This window comes from Conger conger, chromosome 10 (assembly GCF_963514075.1).
Source record: "Conger conger chromosome 10, fConCon1.1, whole genome shotgun sequence".
In the NCBI taxonomy this organism is placed as follows: Eukaryota; Metazoa; Chordata; class Actinopteri; order Anguilliformes; family Congridae; genus Conger; species Conger conger.
Window position 1 is genome coordinate 19,552,699 of NC_083769.1, and position 24,030 is coordinate 19,576,728.

Here is a 24,030-nt window from a genome sequence, read left to right on the forward strand (position 1 = left end):
TGATCTTACGTTGTCCTTAGGCAACCAGTTATTGCGGCATTAAATTAAAACACTGTAAAAATGTGGAAGTAGGTCTTGAAATTAAGGAGCCTGTTCAACCAAAGCATCTGCAATTTTGGTTGTGGTCAGTTTTACAAATTGTAAAGTAGTTGAACCCTGTTGAAGCATTTAGCATTGTGAATATCCTACTCATGCTTTACCAAAGCAAAGTTGAGGAACTGCTTCATTCAATTACATTTATCAGACAAACATACAATGGATTGGAGAGTGGTACAATTTCTGTTCCTTTGGCACTGTACCCCATGAGGACCAGAGTTCTGCCAGTGACAGTCAAGGATGCCATTCCTTGAGGAGGGGGCTGAGAAATAATAAGAAAAGTGAGACAGTATCTGTGGCAACCATACATGCCCAAACCATATCAAACCCACCACGATGCTGCTTTGGTTCTTGGGCAGTTCCTTTTAGCCACCATATTTCGCTCTTGCCATCACTCTGATACAGGTCAATCATAGTCTCATCTGTCCACAGAGATCTCTGCAGGCTCTTTTAGGTAATACTGTCAAACTGTAAAACCTGGCAGCTGTTTTTGCAGCTAATTAGTGGTTTGCATCTCTGTAGATCTGTTTGTGAGGTTTTCTTCATTATGGTGAGAATTCTCTGGTCATGAACTCCAGGCCTCTTCTTTGGCCTACCAGCCGCTTTGCAATTACAATCACTCACCAGTGCTTTCTTCTGCCAAACGGTTAAATTTGGTAAACCTATTGTTTGGTCATTGTCTTTCGCAAACGCAATAAAAAGCCCTGAAAGCTTTCTTATACCTGCATGAAAGAAGTGATTGAATTGAAGACACCAGACTAATCTGAAACCAAATGTCCAATTACTTTTGGTCCGCTAAAATCGGGGGACTGCATAAAAAGGGATGTAATTCCTACAATGGACACCTGATATAATGTACATAACTTGTAAATACCTTCAAATTAAAGGTGACAGTCTGCACTTTAAGTTCACATTGTTTCATTTCCTATCCAATGTGCTGGAGTACCACTGCCCACTGACCGCACACTGTTAATACATCCATCAAGGTTTTGGCAACTTATTAGTGTCATCCAGTGCTGCTGGTATACACACGCAAATGGCAAACAATTATTAGCTATAAAAACTTATTTGAGTGCAAGCACAAGATTTAGATAATGTCTTAATTTTGTTTTTGACCAACTGACAAGTTTTATTGTTCTCTGCTAGTGATTTGTGTGTAGTAACACAATAAAATGCCGCGTATGCATTGGCCTATATAGCCTAGCCTACAATTAGGCCTACATATCGAAGAGTGATTATTTACGTTTAGGTACTTTTTATGTTCTTCGCCAAATAACCTCGCTATTCTACATGTAGAATTGAGAAGACACAGCAGGTAAATTAGACGCAATATTTACATATTGAAGAATGGGGGTGGGCTCTATTCTAACTTCAATTTATATCCCCCTTCAATCATACAGAAAAACATAATAGCCGATTAATAAAGTTGAGGTCACGTGATCACCCCTGTAACGCTGTATGTGCACGCGCTCTGACTCCCAGAGAAACGTTGTGGTACTGCGCGCGATTCTGAGCGCAACAGCTGCATTGAGAGATTTACAAACACGAATGGACGCGAATGATAACATTTGTTAGCCGGCTGGGATGCAGGCTACATCCAACTAGACAAAACTACGGAGGAAATGGGAAGTATACGTTACACTGTAGCAGATTAGAGAAACAAAGTTACATATTATTGAAGACGATCCGAATAACATGGTAGGTATTGGTGAGTTAACTTATCTGTCATCTTATTCAGTAGTTATCTAACCTCGCCAACATAAAGTAACGTGCAATTATAGCTTGAGTCAGCCATCGATATTGATAACATTGTTAGCTAACAAGCTATTGCTAGCTAATTATTTCATCGTGCTAGTGAGTAGCTTGATGACCGGTTGAATTAGCTAGTGAGTAGTTCAGTGTACATGAACGCTGTAGCTATTTGCATGTATTAAAATCAAAGCAGGAAGCCGTTCTTTTGTAGTTATGTACCACTTGCCTAACCTCTCTATCTGAGACAATAGCTAGTAAAATATTGTATGTGAAATTAGCCAGTGCATAGCACGACAGTTAATCTCGTTGGCTGTTTTTATTTATTTACTGTTAATGAGACCAAGACTACTGTGCTGAAATTGGCATGTTAGCTTTAAAGTGGTTTTACAATGTGAGTAAATGGAAAAAATAGTAGCAGGTCTAGCTAGATAAAATAACTAAAGCTATTATTACCTGTCTGTTAATTTTACAAAGTTAGCTAGAGAACTAAATTTGATTAATAATCGGTGATGTAGCAGTCATACTAGCTCACATTGCCCAACTAACTTATATAACTATTAACTAAACCGATGGAAGTCACGTCTACCAGATAATTTAATTGCATGTTTGTTTCCTGTTATTACTGGAAACTTGAACAAAGTTTGAATATGAATATTGGGTAGTATCGTTAGATTAAATCTTTACATTTACTAATTCGATGATGGTTTTGTGAAATCTTAATTTGAGTTACATTTTTAGATTTAGCAATAAGATATGCCAGTCTCGCTATAGCTTGATCATCAAGAATAACGTGATAACGAACAAAAGAAATGTAGACAATAAATTATTGCAATGCAATTCAAACATTCATATTTGTTGAATCATTCTTTCAGGCTGTAGCCAATACAGGGTGTTCCCTAATTGTTAAGTGAGTTATCCAAGTTAAAGTAGCTAGCCAACAAATTTGGCTTGCTAACGTGTACAGCAGGTTAATGGCGACATGCTTGCCTGTATCGTTACAGCTTAGATTTGTCTGCATTTAGCTCAGATACGGGTGCTTCGCAAGCTATCATTGTGTATTGTAAAGCCAGCGAAGGGAGTGCAAGCTTATGAGCTGACCAATATAACGTTACACATTATGAGCTCAACGTTCGTTACACACGTGTCAGGAAATGTGTCAACAGGTTCGTGCTGTGACTCTTCTTGACCAACTTTTATCTCCAGGATCCTCTTTCGAAGTATAAAAAAGTTATCTTAAGTTAGCCAGCTAATGTTCACTATTCTCATCTGTTACGGGAGTTTTCCTCCCTGGTCAACAATAACTTTTCTGCTAACAATTAAACTAACGTTGTTGTCGACATAGCTTATACTAACAATGTCCCTGTAACGTAAATTGCACCAACAGGTTACTGACTGGTTGTACCTAAATTGTGTTCTTGACGATACGAGAATAAAACCCGATGCATATCTGTAAGCAGGCAGCGACTTGCTGTGTAATGAATCATTGGATGCTGGTGGTTGGTCGGTGTCTGATAGGTATTCAACGCGAATAACATGACAATGGTCTGCGCTAACCCCCCACGCCATCGACCACACGGTCTAGTACCGTAGCAGGCTAGCGAGCCGATTAGCTACACCAAGAATAACAGGTTTGATTAAATTTGCGCCGTTGTAATTTCTTTATCTGACAAAATGAATAGACATAGATGAAATCAATAAATGGCGAGTGCGGTTGTTTTTGTAGTCAAGTTTACAAAGTTGATACTAGTTAACTAGCTAACGTTAGCTAGCAAACTTATTGGTTGGCTAACTTTGCTAATGTTTGCTAATATCATCAATTGGAGAAACCTTTGAACCTGACATTACAATAGTTATTGTTGTTGCTTGGCCGAATAGCTAGCTCTGTTTGCGATTGCACCATTGTGTACATTTATGAATGCACTAGAGCCTGTTTCGAACTTCATAAATTAATCTCTGTGATCCATTCATTCGCACTAATGTCTTAACGTTCTTTTTCCCCTCGATATAATCTTAAATTACACAACAAGTCATTCTGTTAGTCAAAATTGGCTATTGATTGGTGTAGTCTGTGAAGTCATTCGCTTGGTACATGGATTGGAAGGCATAACGATAGTTTTTTTTTATGCGTTCTCACATTGTATGAAGTTTGAAAGCGATGGTGTTTCTAGAATGTAAAGTGCCGGGGCTTTTGTATGAGTCGCAAGTGATTCACGGGGGAGCAGTGCAACAAAAGAATTAAGTGAGGAGAGCAACAGCTGGCCTCTAGATCTGATTCGAGAAGAAACGAAAGGTTTGTGGTTTGGTTATTCCGAGCTTTTCGCCAAGCAGACATGTATGTATCCTCTTCTATTCACCTATTCGCCGGACTCCACCTGTGAACGAAGTGTATACATTTAGTTTATGTATTTGGTACGTAAATGCATGCGGTGATATTATGGGCCGCTTATCAGTATGAGCGACGCGTCTGGTTGGTCAGTTTCCAACGGATGCATACAAACTCGCATGCTACCATTAGCAACAGTGGTATTAATGGCTCACCTACTCTCCTTATAAATTGTCCAAATTTTCTGTTTCAGTTTATTATTATCTGAGATGGCAAGGGCTGACAGGGCACTGTTTAGGAAGCACAAGTACTTGCTGAAGACTAGATTGCCGATGAGTGTTGGGCCTGAGGGGTGTTGGCTAATTGCCATACAGTGAGCAGGATAGAGTTAACGTAAGCTATGCAACTTGTTATACTTGATCCTAGGGTAGTCGGTAATAATAATCGGTCAAGATTTAAACTCCTTTCGCGTTGTCTCATTTCGAATCTAGGAAAATTGATCATAAGTTTCATAATGATGTTTGCTTCTAACTCATAGATTAACATACAGCGTCATTCCAGAACTGAATGAACAGCTCTTTGTGACGGTTAAGACTTTAGAACAGTATCTAATATATCCTTCTATATACTTTTTATTTATTTATAAGAAAATATATGAACTACTCCCTTTTAAAATCATTTGAAATATATTTTACTGTTGAGTGACTAACTCGTATTAGCAGCAAGTTGATTGTTCTGGTGATGTTTCTTGAATACTTTGCGGTCTCAAGAAAACGATACATAAGAATTGCATGTTGTTCTGTCAATCACTGTGAATGAGCTATTCTGGCTCAGAGACGAGACAACAACTAATCCTTCAGGAAGGTATGCCCCGTTACAAAACTGCTGCATTAGTGAATTTTAATTTTTTTAAAATGAGCATTCCATGCCAAAAAAGAAAGAATAATTTTAGTACAATGCATAGTGTAATCATTTCTGCTATTTTATCTTCCTTTAATGCGAAAGTACTTTATTTCAGGTTTTGTGCCTGCAAACCTGCAGTGCTTCATTGTAAGAGTGAGGTGGGACAGAAATGAAAGCTTAGCCATGTGTTAAAGTATTCTATCTTTCATTTTCTGTTCTCTCTCGTACTATCTATACAGTGTACACCTAGCTTGGCTCTTTAGTGGGAAGTGGGTTTTAGTTTGGGGTGGAGAAGTCTTCTTCCTGTGTTTGCACATAACTGATCTCACAGTGTAGCCTGCGTTTCTTATTTAAAATCACTTCCTTTTCAGAGGTTGTACTGTTAGATATGGAAGTACTCGATCACATGTGTTATATATATATTTTTTTTTTTTGAGTGTGTGTTTTTCCACGGGGATTATTGTCACTTGCTTTACCGCTGTCCTTTTTAGGATGATATTTTCCCCAGGGTTATTTACTTCATTTCTTTGAGTTTACTGGCTTTTGGGTACTTTCATGGTTGGCCATGAAGTTGAGTCAATAAAAAAAAACTTGGTTAGTCTCTGGAGGGACTGTCTTTCAATGTTTTGTTGATTTTGGCTTGTAGGGGAACGTAGCTTGTTTGTTCTGCATGCATTTCAATTTAAAGGCACAATAGGTAATTTTGGACTTCTAATGGTCAAGAGAGGAATTGCAGCCACAAACACCCTCAAACCGAAAGACTGATTATCCCACCCCTTCCCTATGAACACGCTGACGTTTAATTATTCTACAGCTACACAATGTGTTGGTACAGAGTGTTGGTCTGTCAACTGTGTATTTTGAAACCAGAATTTAAGGACCATAAACACAGGCAGAGGATGAGTCAACATGTGAGTGAGCCTTTTTCAGTGATAGGAAGGGATTTACAATGATCTTGTAACAATGTTTTAACACAATAATCTTGCCTATTGTACCTTTAAGGGAGGTGAGTTTACTCTCCTTATTTTAAGGGATATGAAGTCATGGGTTGTCTGTAGGTCCCTGGGTTAACGGTAATGTCATTGCGTGATGTGGTATGTAGTTTGGCAAACTAGGTTGGGGGGGGGGGGGGTTCTGTATATTATTCTCAAGGGGAAGAACATTGGCCAATGTTAGGTTTCTGCACTGACGTTATGGGAAACACATGTGGTGTCCATGTCAGAGGTCAAATTGGTGTTTTATGGAATGAGTAAAACTATCGACATACCTTTCAGTTCACTTATGGGCATCGGCTGCAGTGGAGAACCAGTCCCAGTTATTCAATTCAGTAGCACACACATCTGTTCAGATGCATCTCCTGTTTCATCAACATTCATGCCACTCATTTATAAATAACGCAACTGGTGTTGTTTTGGTCTGTATTAATTGTTAGGTTATGAAATGCATGAATTTTAGGCTTTGGCTGTTTATTTACCATTTGTAGTTCTCCGCATACAACTTGCTTTTGCTGTACAGGATCTGAGGTAGGCCAACATTATTGGGAAAGGAGAAGCGTGTTTTTTTTTTGTTTTTTTTAAAGACATTCCTTTCTTTGTTGGCTTTCTGCATGTCAAACTGTTCCACCCTTGTGGTGCAGAGTGCCTGTGTAGGCAGAGGGAGTTCCTTGCATTTGTATGATGAAGCCTCTGCCTCTCTGCGGGGGAGGGAGGCACCATGTAAAACAGTTTTCAGAGCTGAGGGACACGTGCCTCTTGGCAGGGAGAAGTGTACACTTACCACGTTCTTGCTGGTACGGACAAGTCCCCGTATGGCGGAGGCCAATTCATGAAATGTTCTAATTGGCCACCTGCGAAATTTGAGGAAATAACTTGCGTAAAAGTTCTGGCGGAGGATACATTTCCTGTTGCACATTGAGTAACGAGAGACGCTCTCGGGTGAAATTTCAACCGTCATGTCTTATCGTGAGGGTTGCTGAATATTCAGGGATCAGAACGTGCTATTCTTCATGCGTGCGATTGTATATCGTGGTATTTTGTTCAATCATTCACATTTGGTTTTGGTTTGATTGGAATTTGTCGCTTAACAATGTCGTTTGTTTTTGTTTTGTCTTTGTTCAGGTGCTACATGCCTGGACCTGCAGTGTTGTGATAGATCACCGGAGTACTTGTGCTGGCACACCTAATCAACTAGCCTTCATTTCAGGAGCACACCAGGGCTTATCACAGAGCTGTGCACTCTGTCAGGGCTGATAAGTAAGCGTACATCACCGGATGTGTTAACATGCCAAAGTGCTGTGAGAGGATTGAAGGATTTGTCGCCGTTACCTCTGAGCCCCTGCTTCTGCTTCCCGGTTGCGCCTCACACCCTGCCTTGCGGTCCGGTTGAACGATCGATTAATTGGTTTCTGTTAGATTGAATAAACTATCGCGCGGTTGCTATCGACACTGCTTGCGGGAAACATGCCCACTCACAACATGATTTCGTACGCGGAAACGCCCGACGCGCTTGGACAGGACACCGTGAACAACGGCAGCGCCAGCATGCCGGGAGCGGGGTCCAGCATGACGCCCCACAGCAGCCTGGGGGAGAAGCCGGCCGGCCGCCCTCCCACTGTGGAGTGCATGTTCTGCGACAAGACCTTCCAGCACCAGGAGGAGCTGAGCCCCCACGTGCTGACCCAGCACCCCACCACGCTGTTCGGGCCGGCCGTGCTGCGCGTGGAGGCCCAGTTCCTGAGCCCCGGGGAGAAGGCCGCGCCCGGGGAGGGCCTGGCGGAGGAGCGGGCCAGCTGCGCGGTGTGCGGGCAGGGCGTGGGCGACCCCTCCGAGCTGGAGGCCCACATGAGGAAGCACAAGGACTCCTTCACCTACAGCTGCGGCCTGTGCGGCCGGCGCTTCAAGGAGCCCTGGTTCCTGAAGAACCACATGAGGACGCATGGCGGGAAGGCCAAGAGCCGCGCCCAGCAGGACCCGGAGACGCCCGCCACCATCAACGACGTGGTGATGCAGGAGCCTGCGCCCGCGCCCCCAGGCTCCCCCTACAGGATGTGCATGGTGTGCGGCTTCTTCTTCCCCAGTAAGGAGGTGCTGGCCGAGCACAGCAGGGTGCACAGCCGGGATCCCGAGCCCGGGGAGGACGGGGGTCCGGAGGCCGACCCGCTGCCCGCCCCCGAGGGCCCCGTCTCCCAGGAGAGCTTCCTGCGGCTCCTGGACCTGCGCTCGCAGGGGGCCCAGCCCCGCCCGCCCGAGAGGCCCGCCAAGTGGATCGCGCAGCTGGACCCCTTCAACACCTACCAGGCCTGGCAGCTGGCCACCCGGGGCAAGATCGCCACGGGCCCCGGCCTGGCCAAAGAGCTGAGCCCGGACGCCGGTTCCGACAACGACAACGACTCGGGCTCTGACAAGGAGGAGCTGGGGGAGATCTGGGCCGGCGGCCGGGGGAAGTCTTTGAGGGAAGGGCTCCGCAGTGAGCAGAAAGCGGGCCCCTCCCCTGAGCCTGACCCCAAGGCCCAGGCCAGCAAGGACAAGCCCACCCACTGCAGGGACTGCGGGAAGACCTTCCGCACCTACCACCAGCTGGTGCTGCACTCCCGGGTCCACAAGAAGGAGCGGGCCGGCGCCGACAGCCCCACCGCCTCCGTTGAGGGCAGGCCGGGCTCGGGGGCAGAACCCGGAGCGCTGGACCGGGCCGAGGAGTGCTCAGAGGACGGCTCGGAGGAGGGTGGCCCTGGCGACCTGGCCCACTCAGGTAAAACCAGCTCCTGCAAGCACAACAAAACCAAAACCAAAACAAAAGTTCACATTTTAATTTTTTCTATAAACATTTGTAGGCCCATTTCAGAGGGTGAGTGATTAGGGAATATTTAGGGGAATCCATGTACTGCCTTATTTCCTCTCTGAGTTTAGCAAATGTGACTTTCTTTTTCTTTCTTTCTTTTTTCTTTTTTAAACCCTGATTAACCAGCATAAGATCACATATGTGACTAGAAAGTAGAACTGAGCATTCTAATACTAATGTAACAATCTCTACTGGTAATTGAAAGCACACACTAAGAACACTAACTTACTAGCTGCTGAGAGATGGTCGCCTGAAACAAACTTCAGCTTAAGCATAGGCCTACCACTTATTCTCTGAGTGCTTATAAAACCCTCTCTTTCTAATTTCCCAGCCTCAAAATGGGGTAATTCTGTAAAACGTGAACCAGAGGTGTGGGGGTTGATCACTACAATTTTGCTGAAACTTTTTGTATTTGTTCCTTATATATTCAAAAGAGAACCTCTTTAAAAAAAAATGGGGGGGGGGGGGGATTTCCGCTGATTTTGGAGCATCTGGCGTGAAAGCAGGGGAAAACCTCAAAATGTGTACTCTGACACAATTCTCTGTCTATTAAAAGCCTACTACATTTTCTCCCGCTTTCTCAATTTCCCCGACCAAAGTAAAACCCCCTTGGGATTTGGGTGGAGCCATTTCATATTGGGCTTGGGGCAGGAGGGATTGATTCAAAAGAAAACATTCTTTGATGGCTTCCTACATCAGTGACGTTTGGTGTATGGTATCCAGACTTGAAATACTAGTCAGACTCTTGGTTAAGAACTGCCACAGGTAAAATTAAGTAAAATAGATCATTTATAATAAAAAAGAAATGATACAGTGCTAAAGTTGGGTCTGGCCAGAAAATTACCAAAAAGTGTCAGATATTCAACCAAGTAGATGGTAAGGTAGAACGTTTCCTATCAACGTTTATTTACAGGAATATTTACATTTAAATATTCAGAACAGAGTACAGAGATTTCTCTGCTTTATTGCTAAAGATATGAAGCTCCAAAATTGACGCAAACCATCCGTGATGAAAGGTTCCACTTGTGAGTGACATTTTGGTACCACCCCCCCGCCCCCCCTTTTTTTAAGAGCCAATATCTCTCGAATTACATATCCTTTGAGGCAAATATTTTGCATGTTCTATTGAATATATAAGGAACATTTACAGTTTGAGCCAAATTGGAGTGGTCTCCACCCACTCCTTTGGTTGATTTTCACCGAATGACCCAATGGCTTCCTTGACTTTAATTGGCACAACTTTTAGTTCTTTAGTCCCCTGATTAACCAGAAATGGCTGAGAAGCCAACTGTCCAATTACTTTTGGTCCTCTAAAATGGGGGGGGGGGGGACTATTAAAGGGATGTCATTCTGACTGATCACGCAGCATAGATGCAAATACCCTCAAATTAATCATTTCATTATGAATCCAATGTGCTGTATCAGAAGAACATAAATTGTTTCCACTGTTAAAATACTGTTTTCATTATTGTTTTCACTATATCCTGGGAGGAGAAACATGTGCAGGTTATTAGAGGTGAGGCTGCCCCCACACTGGGTGCCACACCCCGCCCCATCCTGTCAGGTAGCCTGCTGTACAAGACATTCAACGTCTCAAAACAGGCTTGTATTCAGCATTCAAATCAAGCATATGACATCTTGAATTACAGGACTATTGCATTGCTAAAATTCCTTAGCCCTGACTGCTTTATCCGATTATTTTAAATGGTTTCAAAGTATTCGTTCCCTCTCCTCCATATGAACAAACCTCTGTTAGTATTCCATTTATGAATAACAACCACTGAGCCATTTTATCAAGCATTTTACTCGGTGTATGTGTGAAAATTGACAAAGGTTGAGTCTTTTAGGTAATTGGGGCCAGCTATAGTATGGGAGGAAGTCTCATGGTTTTTTTGATTTGGCATATCTTATGACATACTTCAGAAAACAAAACTACTCAAGTTATTACAATTGTCTGATAATTCTCTACATTTGTAATCAGGAAGCGGCTACACTGCCGAGCTGACAGAAAAGAAATGCTAAGCTAAGCTGTGTAGGACTGCTGGAGCAAGTGCTGCTTATACACTCAGTGAGCACTTTATTAGGTATCTATTACTTATTTTTTAGACCTTTTAAGTCTTCTGCTGCTGTAGCCTATCCACCAGGTTTGACTTGTGTGTTCAGAGTTGCTCTTCTGCATACCACTGCTATAATGCATGGTTATTTTGCATTACTGTCAGCTTCAACAAGTTTGGCCCTTTTCTTCTGACCTCTCATTAACAACACATTTCTGCCCGCAGAACTGCTGCCTACTGGATGTTTTTTTTTGTTGACACCAACAATCATTCCACGATCAAAGTCACTTAGATCACACTTCTTCCTCATTCTGACATTCGGTCTGAAAAACAGCTTAAGTACATCTTCATGCTTTTATGCATTCAGTTGCTGCCACATGATTGGCTGATGAAATATTTGCATTAACAAGCTAGTGTACCTAGGTTTAACTAATGAAGTGCCCACTGAATTTATGTTCTCAGTGAGAGGTTGAAAGAAGTTTTTGCACCAGCTAAGCCACATCAAGTTATGGAGCTTACATTACCGCTATCTATACAATCTCGCGCGCGTCCGCAGTATGCTCTTCTCAGATTCCAGGTGTGTGCGGGTAATGGAAAATCTCTTCTGTAATTTATAGAAACCCCAAACCAGCATTATTATTTTCTGTGAGCACTCCGAGACAGTTACCCAGCGAATGTGAAATTCATTCCATCCTCATCATAATCTTTTAAGACTAGGAGTCTGATTATTATCTCATGGCACACTGACCTGTGAACACCCGTAACCAGTTATTTTGTCACCGCAGTTGACATTGATACGGTTAAGAATCTCAAAAGCTTGTCCGCACACATTGCACTCATTGTTTAAGCAGATATGTGCAAAAATGTGCTTTCCTTTTCTTTAAATGTCTTCAATATCACAATGGTAAATTATTGCATTTTTGTGCTTTTGGTTGAATGGCTTACCCGATAGTGAATATTTTACTTTTTAGAATGTATGTATATTTTAAAATGCCGAAGAAAGCTTCATCTCTTCTTGTGTAATAGGATATGTTCTGCGTTGGTAATGTGAGCCCTTATTGTTCAGATAATAGATAGATAGTAGGCTAGCTGCATAACAGGTGCTTATGTCACGTTGTTGCCGATGTAATTAAAATGTAGTATATTTTAAAAGGCAAACGGTCACAGGATGGAAAGGCAGTTAAAATGGGTGTATTAAAATCTGTGTGATTGCTCGTGCACATAGCCCAAAAATTGGCTCCCTAGCAAAAGCATAGCAGATAACCTTTACACTGGAAGAACTAACTCGTCAGCACCCAAGATAAAAATCACTGTTTTACTCTATTCACTATACCTTGAATTCAGGGTGATTTTTAGCCTTAGCAAGCATAACTAGCGAAATACTGCTATAAAGCCAATGGTGTATCAGCTTTAGTCTCATGGCTGGTCCAGTCTAGTGGACTAGTAATCTTAGAGTCACAGTGAAAGTACTATTAAATTGTGCTGATTATTTCTTAAAAAAGGTTGCCTATTCATGACTAAATTATTTGATAAATGTCAAGGGAAGTGTTTTTTTTTTTTTGCTTTACTTGAATATGGAACTAGTTGGACAAGATTGTTTTTTATGCTAGTTTAGCTGAATGAATGTCTCTTTGTTCTAGATTGTAGCTGCTTTTGGTCAATGAGAACATGTCGCAAATTTGGGAACTGAAGAAACATTTCCTTAAAACTCTGCTTTTCTGGCGATTTTGCGTGATCTGGGGTCTCCTGGTGACCGGGCAGTTTGCTGGCAGTGTAATTCTGTGAGCTCAGCAGCCATCCTGCCCGTTTCGGAATGAGCCAATCCAAGCGCCTTGATTAACAGCGCTGCTTCAATCGCACTCTGCTTTCACATGGGTATTTTGAAAGCGCATCACGTGACAAACCACTACCTGTAGCACTTACCACATTTGAAGAGGAAAGCTATGTCTTTTGCATTTTTAGCCTCTGTATCATGTTTAACCCTTTGATAGCACATGCCATGATATACCAGAACCCATAATTAATCTGCTTCATTCTTAGATATACATACGGTCATTATATTATACATTGTGTTTTCAACATGTCCCTGAACATGTAATTGTGTGTCGTGAAGTTTACATGACCTTTCAATGTTCTAAATCGTGGGTTAGGTAAAGAGGCAGACTGGGATGTGGGATATAAAATATGCTTAGCTGAAAAGCAGTTTAGAACACGTCACAATGCAATCAAAACAAAAAGAAAAGAATGCAAAAATAAGCATGCTGTACTTTCATGGATGTCAAAGTATGGCTGTAATGTAACTGCTCAATCCTCATGACGATGCCATGTAGTACTGTGTGCAACTTTCACTTTATAAACCACAGCCTACAAACAAGAAACATTTTGGAGGAGGTGACAATGATTCCGTTGTGCCTTTGTGGTGTGTCTGCATCCAAATTCTTCAGCAAATAAATCCTTAAACCGTGCTTTATATCATGGAAATGAAGTGGGTGGGAAGTTTGTCAGAGCAACTGAGAATAAGTAACTTCTCCATACAGAGGACCAGTTGTGTGCTCGGAGCGGTTCCTCTTGTTAGTGAGCACCCCCCCGTGGTAGGTTTCGGACTAACCACTCAGGAAACATACCTTCTAACAGCCTTTTGGCCTTTGAAGTGGATTTTATTTTCTACCTCTTCCTTTCCCTCTTCTTTTATGAAAAGCTACTGAAGGATCAAGTGTATCACTCTTCACTCATTTAATTTACTGCCCATCTTGATGTCATTTGGGATGTCAGGTCTTTATTCAGAAATGTTCATTTTTGCTCTGGCAGTGCTCTGACTTCGCATTAACTTTATTCTTGTTTCATTTTTGTTTTCCCAACAGATAAAAGTGAAGATTACTATGATAAGTCCAAACTGAAAATTCTAGCCCCGTCAAAGGAATGCAGCTACTGTGGAAAGTCTTTTCGTTCAAACTATTACCTCAACATTCATCTCAGGACACATACAGGTAAAATTACTTGTCTTTTTTGGGAAAAATGTTATTTGTACACTTTACTTAGTAGAAAAATACTTGTTTCACTCTATCCACAGTGGCCCCCCAATGGTGGGTCATTGACATCCCAATTTTTATAGTGTTTTAATAGTAGTAATTTCAGAGAACTTCTTGGACATTCTCTGAAATTTATAAATCAGACGTTCATGAACCCCAAAATTCTGATGGAGATTACTTATAAAGTCACGGCTTGCAAAACATTACTTTATATCAGCCTCTCCGTTGCACTGCTGGGCAATAAAACCGTTGCTTACAACCTTCACCTTGCCTCAGCCACGAGGAAAATGCAGTGCCAATGACACCGCACATTCGATTGAGGTGGCCCCCTCAGAATTCTCTACACTGGAAAAACCCTGTTCTTGAGTACCTGGGTCTGCCGAGGGCTGGTCCTAACAGCACCTACTCCAGCAGGCAGCGGCTGCACAAACTGGCCTCCAAATCATGCCTGTGCCCAGCAGGAGGTTTAAGGCGATTATGTGGAGCCTGCACACAAGGAAGGATATCCCTTGGAAGATGACCACAGTGGCCAGAAGGGTGGGTCTCTGGGGCACGAACGGCTTTTCCCCTTGAGAAACCCTCCTGGAACATATTGTTACTGTCTGCGGGGCCTTCTACCCCCCTCACTAGGCCCCGTCCATGAACCAATGCATGGTAGCTTCCAGAAATCGCATTGGGCTGAAGCAGTATATCAAAGACAAGCCCACTAAGTGGGAGCTCTTTATACTTACAGACCCCCACAATGGCTACACCTGCAATTTTGATATTTACCAGGCAAGGTGTTTTCTGCCGTTGTAGATTTATTAGGTGTAGCACACCTCAGTGCAAGGTACCACATCTGTGGTCACGATTTCTCCACGGGCACTGCTTTTCTGTCCTGTTCCACAGCTGTGCGATGGAGCCTGTGGGAAAACGCATCGAAACTACCTGAGCTTAGTGTAGGTAACCAGCTTGAAGCGCTTTGGGGCTTTCCCTTTTTGGTCCCTGGGCTTTCCCCACGCAGTAGAGAAATGCTATGCTAAAAAGAGCCGACAGTTTGAGGGACGGTGTTCCCTGTGGATTCGGTCTAGCAAGAGGTTCGGAAACATGATGGTACCTGGAAGTTGCAACAGATATCCATACCAGCATACAAGCGGATATTTCTGATGCCTTGCTGAAAATGTACAACATTGCTCAGAAGATCTAGAAGTGGTGCAAGAAGCTGCTTTACTACGTTGTTGACATTGCTGTGATGAACAGCTTCCTCCTGCACAAAGAGATGGCCCCTGGCAAAGGGTGGGGAGCCTGTAACCCAGAGACCGTTCAGGGAGGAACTGTGTGCTGCTGGCTCACTGTGGGAGGGCGGCTGTACCAGAGGCCTCGACCTCAAGAGGTTTCTGTGACTGAGAATGTGGATTGTACTATCACTAAAGTGGACGCTTTCCTGCCACAGAGCCACCAAAGGCAGGAAGTATTGTGCAAAAGCAAAAAAAGAAACATGGCCATATGAAAATGCCAGTCTTGTAATGTGCCACTCAAACAGGAAAGGTTGTCAAGCATGCCCTGAAACAAAAAATGTCAAGGGGCACCATGAACAGTTCAGTGTGTTTTTAGTTTTTTGTAAATAATTTTGAGTTTTGTTCTGTAATGTTATTTTGCCTCCTAATATCCAACCCCCTGTCAAAGTTATAGGACAGGTTTGCCAAACAAAGTGATATTTAGTTCACTGCTTGCTGTGAAAGTCTCTTTAAAGGCAAATTTTGAAGTACAGTGCCATTTTAAATGTAAGATTGGTTAGAAAGCATGTGGGTATGTAATCCTTTTCATAGAGGCATTTGGACACTTTGTAAGATAAGCACGTTTTCTATTTGGAAAGGTTTAGAGAGCTTTTAGGACATCTGGGAGAAGTTTTAGAAAAAGGCCATTGGATGAGGAAAGTCTGTAGATATCTTTACAAAGCTCTGTACACAAGTGGATAGCATGCAGTAGTATACAAGTTCTGATTGCTTGCTCCATTTAAAGTGAGATATACAGGGCTAAACTATAAAAACACAAGCTGTTTTGCACTTGTTTTTGTATATTTATGTATTGTATCTGTGACTGTATGTAGCCGAATGTAAACCGTATCCTGACATTTATTGAGTTGCACATTTCTGAATGGTACAAGCCTCTTCTTTCATTCCAAATTTCAGCCAAGGATGTGCAGTGAATAGTTTGAGATATTGGCACTTAAATAAACTAGTAAAAACTAGACTGGGGAACAAGCCCTTCCCATGGCGTTCAAGCAGCCCCTCGCTGTAGATTCAGTGCAGAACAAACCAAGCTGTGTGGTGTTGCACCCCTATTGTTTTAACATGTTCAAACATTAAAGCTTCAAGAATAATGTAAAAACATTAAGGCGTCAGTTCTATGTTTAGTACAAGTCATATTTTATATGTACTCCTATTCCTATTTTATATGTTTTCAGCCAAGAAAGATGTCTTCAGGTATAAAGTGGCCTACACAGATGTTGTTTTAAGAAACCAGTGACTCCTAAAGAGCTTCAGTATATCCAACCCAAGCATATTCAGAAATACCTTCAAAGTAACAACACGCACACAAATTCAAAAAGAAGTCAAGAAATGTTTAAATAAATTGAAGTAGATTGCTTGGGGGAAGTAACTTTGGGTTGCCAGACTGGCTGTAGATGATTTTGAGCAATTGGTAGTAATTGTCCTCCTCAAATGTTTATCATGTATGTGTGTATAAATTGGGGGTGCAGCCTGTCATTTGAAAGGCAATCGTTGTGCCCTGCAGGGATATGCAGGGTTACACCTCAGAAGAACAGGATATTCATGAGTCATTCACAGTGTCGGAGCACAGAGAGTTCAGTAGTGAGCCGCACTTCCACATGGTTACCAGTTATCTGGCCAGAGGCAGGAGTGCATGTTGATCCCTGATCGGTTTCACCCAGAACATTCAGAAACTGGTATGAAAAGCTCAGTTTGTAGTTGTTTAGCAAGATACAAAATCACATGTTATACACTTGTGTACAGTGCTTTCATTTATATGAATATTCACTCACGTACAGAGGTTAAATTAATATTTTCTTGTTGATTGTCAGCTCAGCACTGTTCAGGATTCCATAGGATATGATATAGCAGAGATAACCGCATTCACACTCCATCTGAGTATCTCTGAAACTACTGATCTCCTGGCATTTTCATGCACAATAGGCTCAAAGAGAATGGTGGGAAAAACAATGAATTGCATGTGAGCAGCAGTTCTGCGGGAAGAAACGCCTTGTAAATGAGAGAGGTCAGAGGAGAATGGCTGGACTGGTTCATGTTGACAGGAAGGTGACCATAACTCAAATAACCACACATTACAGCGGTATGCAGAAGAGCATACAACACATGGAACCTTGAAGTGGATGGGCTATAGCAGTAGAAGACTAATAAGTCTAAAAGAAAATCAGTCTAAAATACCTAATAAAGTGGTCAATGAGTGTATATTAATGCTTTCTTTATTATAGCAAAAAAATAATAGCAAAAAAAATACCATCAGATTCAGGTTTAATATTGGGTGTTGAAAAGATGATGTAATGAGCACTGACAGCATGTCATTCATTCCAGGTGAAAAGCCGTACAAATGTGAGTACTGTGACTACGCGGCGGCCCAGAAGACCTCTCTCCGGTACCACCTCGACCGCCGCCACAAAGACAAGCCGGACATCGACCTGTCCAAGCTCTTGCCCACGTCCCCCAGTCCCAGCGAGGCCAAGGAGAGAGGGCCTCAAGACCCCGCCCCAAAACTGGCTCCTGCGGTGCCCGTCAAAGCCGAGGCCAGCCCCGAGCATGGCAAGCCGGGCGCGGTCGCCCCCGGCGATCAGGAACAGCCGAAACGGCCCTCGCCCCTGGCCGCTGAGGAGCCATCGGAAGCGCCGCTCAACCTCTCCTTCAAGATGTGCCTGTCTGTCTCCGCTACCTCGGTGCCGAAAAGTGCGCTGGTGACCAACGCCTGCGCCTCGTGCGCCTACAAAACCTTCTACCCCGAGGTGCTGCTGATGCATGTCCGGCTGGCGCACCGGGACAAGCTCCAACCGGCCAAGAAGAGCCACACCCGGAGCTCCATCGCCGCCCTGAAGAAGAAGCGCCACACGGGCTGCCCGCCCGCGCTGCAGGGCAAGGACGTCAGCCCCCTGCCCCACTTCTCCCGCAAGCACCCGCGCCGGACCAAGTCCCCTGTCCGCGACCCTGAGCCGGCCGCAGAGAAGGCCCCTCCCCCTGCGCCTGCTCCCGGCCCGGTGGCCAGGCGACCTACCCCTCACGAGGCCCTGCCCGCCAGGCCCACCTACGCCAATACCCTCTCCGCCGGCCTGGCCGCCAGGCCCCCTGTGGCTCCCCGGTTTGCCAACCCCGAGAGGGACTGCTTTGTGGTGTCAGTCAAGCAGCCCCTCCAGGACAAGGACAGGCACATGGTGAATGGGGCGGCGTGGCACCCCGACGCGCGGGCCGGTCTCCCTGGCCGTTTAGGCGCCCCACAAGGGGACTACGGTGAGCCCTCCTCCAAGAGGGTGAAGTACTCCGACCCTCCCGAGGCTGACGAATTGCGGGATGGCTACACTCGGCTGAGGCCCACTTCCAGACCCGCCACAAGCTTTCCTCATGGGAGCCCGTCTTCCAAAACAGTCCACCCGCTGGCCCCTGTCAAGGCCCCAGGGAAGGTTCCGGACACAGACTGGAACGTGATCAACATCCTGCGGTCCTACAGCTCCAGTGACCTGGCCTCGCTCTACCACCCAACGGCTGGCTCAAGCCATACTGCATTTTCTGCACCTACAGCAGGTATGGACTTGCTCGCTTCCTCTCTCCCTCTCCCTCTCCCTCCCTTCTCTCGTAGAACTTTCTATTAAGAATAGGATACAAAGTGCGCCATCTAGTTTGTCTCTAGTAAGGTCTGCCTCCATCTGCTCTCTCAGTAGTGTAGAGTACTGTTCCTACAGGTACACACACTTGCAGCATACTGCCTATTCTTTTGCTTTGATTGAATTCAGCTGCTTACATCATGACTAGCGCTCCCAGTGTCAATGGGAGAAATCTTTACTGATTTTTGGATAATGATTTTCAACCCAAGTCAGAGGACTTTGACATGACAGACATGTCATAACTCAAGACCATTCAGCAATAAAGCCAAATCCTGAGACATTTTGGGCCGGTTTCACAGACACTAATTTTACTTAGTCCTGGACTAAGAGTTTTGTAGGGAAAAATCTCCATTCAAAATTAAATTTAGTCTAACGCTAGGTTTTTTGGCATCTGTGAAATCAGGCCTTTGGCTTTTATCACAACTATTTTCCAGAACTCCTTAACTCAGTCATGGTGGTGAGGACACCTCAGGTGAACAATCAATGCTGCCTTGTAGACATGAGTCACAGGAAGCAGGATTACCAGCTAAGGCCACCCTTCAGAGATCAACTGGTGTAGGCCTGAAGGCGGAAGCTCCTCACGTTCACATAGCTGTGTACCTCTCCACCATGCTCCAGAAGAATGGGTTTACTGATCTCTGCCCCCGCCGGGCATTATTCTACATCATAATGCCATCATGTAGTGCAAATCAGTGGGCCAGCTTGCAGGCGGCCGAGGGAACATTCCGGAGCCTGCCAGCTGGCAACTCGCCCAGTGCTTGCCGTCGCCACCCCTGGCCGAAAGGGCAGACTGCGGATCGGGACCCGAGTCCACTCACCACGCCGCACTTTGTAATCGCAGGCCACTCTCACTTTTTAAAATGGCGGCTGATGCATCTCTGTCCCTGCCGATGGAGTGCCGGCACCAAACTCGCCGGGCTGCAAGTTTCTTTCAGATTGGACGCAGCAACCGTCAGAATACGTGCAAACCATCCACAGTCCTCAAGGTAATGCACAATGCAAATAGACTAAAATGATGTTCCAAAATGACAAACGCGCATAGATGTTTGTCGCTGGATCTAGCTCATGTAACTTTTCCTCAATTTTAAAAGTGCTCAGTGCAGCCAATAACAATTAGCCAGCTTTTTTCTTTGGAGGTGTGCAAAGCTCTTTAGACATTTTAAAACAGGAAAGAACTTTGAACAGTAAGACTGGACAGGGATGACCTGCACTTAAATTCAGCCTTGGTAACCCGTCTCTCGACTTGGGAGTTTAAGATGGTTTGAAGACATGGTGTAAATGGGCCACGTCTTATTGCACCACAAGGTCTTTCCCGGCCACTTGCAGTCTCCCTCCCACACATTGCTGCCCAGAATGTCCTAAAACAGTTGTGAAAATGCGAGCCCCTCTGTCCTAAAAGCAACAAATCCCTCCCCCGTCTCCGACTTCCCGAGTTCGGCTCGGCCTCAAGCCTGATCTCCCTTCTGACTCTGGTCAGTAAGATTACATTTACCACTGAGGACAAATCTAATTTAGGCCACACTTCATAATGAATGGACAAGGAGAGGAGCTTTTCACGTGTCTTCAAAGTGTTCTCTGGAAAAAAAGCTTCATTTTGAGCATTCCTGAGCAAGGGAGGAAGTGCTTGTCCAGGTCTCAGTTGCGTACTTCCTGTCCTTGTGTACTGCTGTGGGCCTGCTCTAGCTAGTGCTAGTGCTAATGCTTCGGGAGACCCTTACCCTTTTGAAGAGTAGGTTTTTTGGAAAGTTCTGGAACTCCCATGCTTTTGTTTTGATACATCCATACGTTCAGTTAAGAGCGTTGTAATCCCATGTTTGTTAATTCGGATGTTTCCTCTCGTCCCAGGGAGCAGGCCCGTGCCCTATCCTCATCACCCCAACAACATGCTGCAAAGGAGGACCAGCGGCACTGTGAGCGGCTCACACTGCGGACCCCCCGATAAGAGCGCTTAGAAACCCTTAGAATCTGATCAACCACGGTGAGTTCCTCCATTTGACCTTTCCAACTTGTCAAAAATTGCTTCCGTTTGGTTCGTCTGCCCTGCAAAGTGGTCTGCCTTAAAAAAAAGCATTTCTCTCTTTCTCCTGACCCCAAAGGTTTGAAGCACTGGGAAGGTCCCGCGAAGCATCGACCATCCGGTGATCCAACTCTGAAGGCCTGGACCAAGGATGGAGGATTACTCCATCCCATATAAGCTGTGACCCCAATTCCCATACACCTGAAACAAACACTACTTCAGTAGTGGCACCATTATAATGGGTTCATTTTTGTTTGAGTATGCATATATAAGTATGTACACACACGCTCACACACACAGCTGCGTATGTCTGTGTGGTAGACAAGTTGGATGTGTGCAAATGTCTGTGTTTAGAGGAAAGTTGGAAGGATGAACTCGGGGTTTGGTTGGGGGTGCAGGAAGGGGGGGGTGTGGGTTTGCGATTTCTGTGTTAAAACCTATTTCACGACTGCTGCTCTTCTGACCGCTGATGGTTACCAGGGATGCTTACCGCTGGTGACACATCAACCAGACGATTTATGCCTTTCAGGGGTCGCAAACAAACTGGAATAGAAGCCGCCAGGTTATATGAGGAGCCAGTAAGCGCTTTGAACTGTTTAATCTGACTGGACAGAGTCCTCAGCCTCAGCCATGTGGAGTTGAGTCCAGTGAGAAAATGCCTCTAACTTCAGCCATGTGGAGTCGTGGTTGTTCGCGTGTGTAGCGCGTACCGCGTACCGGAAAAGGAAGGCTCAGACTCGCTGGGCTCAGCCAGGCCTGTCGCCGTACTGTGTGAACTGGAACTGTAGGAGATTCAAAGATGAAGCCTCTCCCTCACAGCTGCCCGCGGGCTGAAGGCAGTGGAGTTTCATTCAGCAGCACGGTCACGCCAAAGCCCACCTGGGTTTGGAGACCCCACGGCAACATCCCCCAAAAGCAGGTGGGAACACGAGAGGCTCGGAGAACAGACCGGCGAGCTCCACGTCGAGCCACTGGATATTCACACTGGTGGCAGGAGGTGTCCGTCGAAGGATGCAGTCGAGCCCACGTTTGGGGCTGGCCTGCAAGTCAAGCACACTCCGCCTGCAGCGTCTGGACATATTTCTGGGGTTATTACTCATGTTTTTGCGACCTCTCTCTCCTTCAAGTGCGATTTGATTAACTTAACTGTCGGCGGCAGCAATAAGATCCCGCTCGCGCTGAACGGCCGCGTAAGACTGTCGGTAATATACGTGTCAGGGAAAGTGAAATTTCATCAATGCGCAAGCCCTCCGGAGCGGCCGTCCGTCTCTGAAGGGCGACTCAGGTGTGGACTCAGACCAGCTGTGCCAATGTCCGGGCTTTTAAGGAAGTGCAAACAACTCTTGTTTTTTTTTGTTTTTGTTTTGGTTGGTTGTTTATTTTTTTTTCTTAATGAATGCTTCCTCTTCATTTAGCAGGATGTTTTTGTTACATATTCCCCCTCTCCTGTAATCACGACTACTTCGTATGGCTGCATTTGTATGTGTATCAGTTTATTTATTTTCTATTTTTGTTTTGTGCGTGTGTATTTATGTTAAAACAAAGAAAAAAAAAGAAAAGGTGCAGGACATGTAGGTGGACATTGAAATGGATCAGCAAGGGGAAACGTGACATTCCCTGCAGTGAAATGCCATTGAGGTCTGTGTGTTGAATTATTATTTTTTATTATTATTTCTTGTACGGTTGGTTTTGATGTAGGCTAGTCTTAATCCCTTCCCTGGCGTTTTGGAAATTAGCGTTCTTAGTGGAGTTGGTTGTTTTTGAGCTTTTTTTATGGGTTTTTTACAAGCACCGTCAGTCTGTATTTCCTTTCTTCCTGATGTAAACTTGAAGCCACCCGTAGCCATTTCTCAGCAGGCAGTCTTATTTTGGAGTATTGATTTCTGCCAATCACTGTAATAGGAGAGGGAGTTGAAATGTGATTTTTCTTTGTTGCAATGATTTAGCTGGGATTAAGTTATTTTAAGCGATTGAACTAGGCAATGTACTCCACAGAAACACTTGTTCGCATCACATTTGATCCAAAAAAAAAAAAAAAAAAGTCACCACAGTGTTTTTCCATATGCTGCTCTACTGAAGTCTTGTTTTAAAGGTGTAGGATTGAAGCAAGCCACTGCATTTTCTTTGGCAGTATCGCCACGTTTAGGTTTTTTTCAAGGCATAACTCTCATTCGCTCATTTTGTGATGAACTGGGTTTGTTCCTGAGCTGAGCCATATGTACATATCCGATATTCTAACCCCCTGCATAAATTTTCCTTTCAACTTTGCACTTTGATCAAGCGCATTTGCTTTTTTGGCTGCCGTGAACCTATCATTGCCGCTTGCGCTCGGTGGTCCGGCGGCCATTTTGCCACCAATCGGGCAAGCGTCAGTGTCCGACTAACAGCCATCCTCTCCCCAGTACCTGACAAAAAAGTCAAATGAATACATGAAAACAAAAATTGTATTATTATTGGTTATATTTCATTTTTGTTTCCCCACCCAATCCTTGTATCCCATGATTTTCCCTATTTGTGTGATTATTTGACATTTCCAAGTTGAACATAGAATATTGTAGAATATGACCTGTTGTTTTTTTTTGTTTTTTGTTTTTTTTGCAGAATAAAGTAATTGAGTAAACTAGTAGATATCTTAGAATTCTTTGTTTTGAAATCTGATTTCTAGAGGCAGTTTTCCTCGAATGGTAACACCAGTATTATGGACTGGTAGATATAAATATATCTTACACAGCTTGAATACCTGGGTACATGAGTGTTCTTTATTTGTCTGGTTTTGTGTGTGGAATGCCATTGCTGTAAGTGGAAGAGACTATACTCTTATATAACCGGTTGTTGCATTCAATATAGATTTGGATAGCTGGACTTGGTATCTTTTAGCTGATGTTTCCACTAGGTTTCCATTATTCTTCTAGGACGCTCGCAACCAGCTCGTCAATCTTCCCTTGCCATTGAGAAAATGATTCTCTGAAGGTGAGCCCATGACCTTTGAACCCATGCATGTATGTCATATTGCATTATGAGACACCCCATTGGAAGGCCGATAGTTCCACAGATGAGACTAGTGAGAGGAGAAAGGGTGGGGTAGGGTACGAAGGGAAGATGTTAACTGAAAAGAATTGTATTTCCATGGTGCT

The 24,030-nt window shown here is 44.2% G+C and overlaps 1 protein-coding gene across 8 annotated transcripts; it reads left to right on the forward strand.

Moving 5' to 3' along the window:
- Window positions 1-1,614: 1,614 nt before the first annotated feature.
- Window positions 1,615-21,881, forward strand: znf217 (zinc finger protein 217). Of its 8 annotated transcripts, none has more exons than XM_061258749.1 (6): window positions 1,615-1,804; window positions 7,192-8,821; window positions 13,827-13,952; window positions 17,588-18,799; window positions 20,725-20,857; window positions 20,976-21,881. In XM_061258749.1, exons 2-5 carry the CDS (start codon window positions 7,534-7,536, stop codon window positions 20,829-20,831), a joined length of 2,733 nt encoding a protein of 910 aa, XP_061114733.1. In that variant the 5' UTR covers window positions 1,615-1,804; window positions 7,192-7,533; the 3' UTR covers window positions 20,832-20,857; window positions 20,976-21,881. The 8 variants fall into 8 exon arrangements, with proteins under 8 accessions (XP_061114733.1, XP_061114729.1, XP_061114735.1 ...); XM_061258745.1 differs by having other exon boundaries at window positions 1,615-1,794; XM_061258751.1 differs by lacking the exon at window positions 1,615-1,804 and adding an exon at window positions 2,933-3,011.
- The last annotated feature ends 2,149 nt before the right edge of the window (window positions 21,882-24,030 follow it).

Bases quoted from the DNA above. Each gene is read 5' to 3' on its own strand.
- znf217 (XM_061258749.1), top strand. From the start codon at position 7,534: ATGCCCACTCACAACATGATTTCGTACGCGGAAACGCCCGACGCGCTT. The intron at 8,822-13,826 runs GTAAAACCAGCT...TTTTCCCAACAG, and splicing joins TGGCGACCTGGCCCACTCAG to ATAAAAGTGAAGATTACTAT. The intron at 13,953-17,587 runs GTAAAATTACTT...CATTCATTCCAG, and splicing joins TCATCTCAGGACACATACAG to GTGAAAAGCCGTACAAATGT.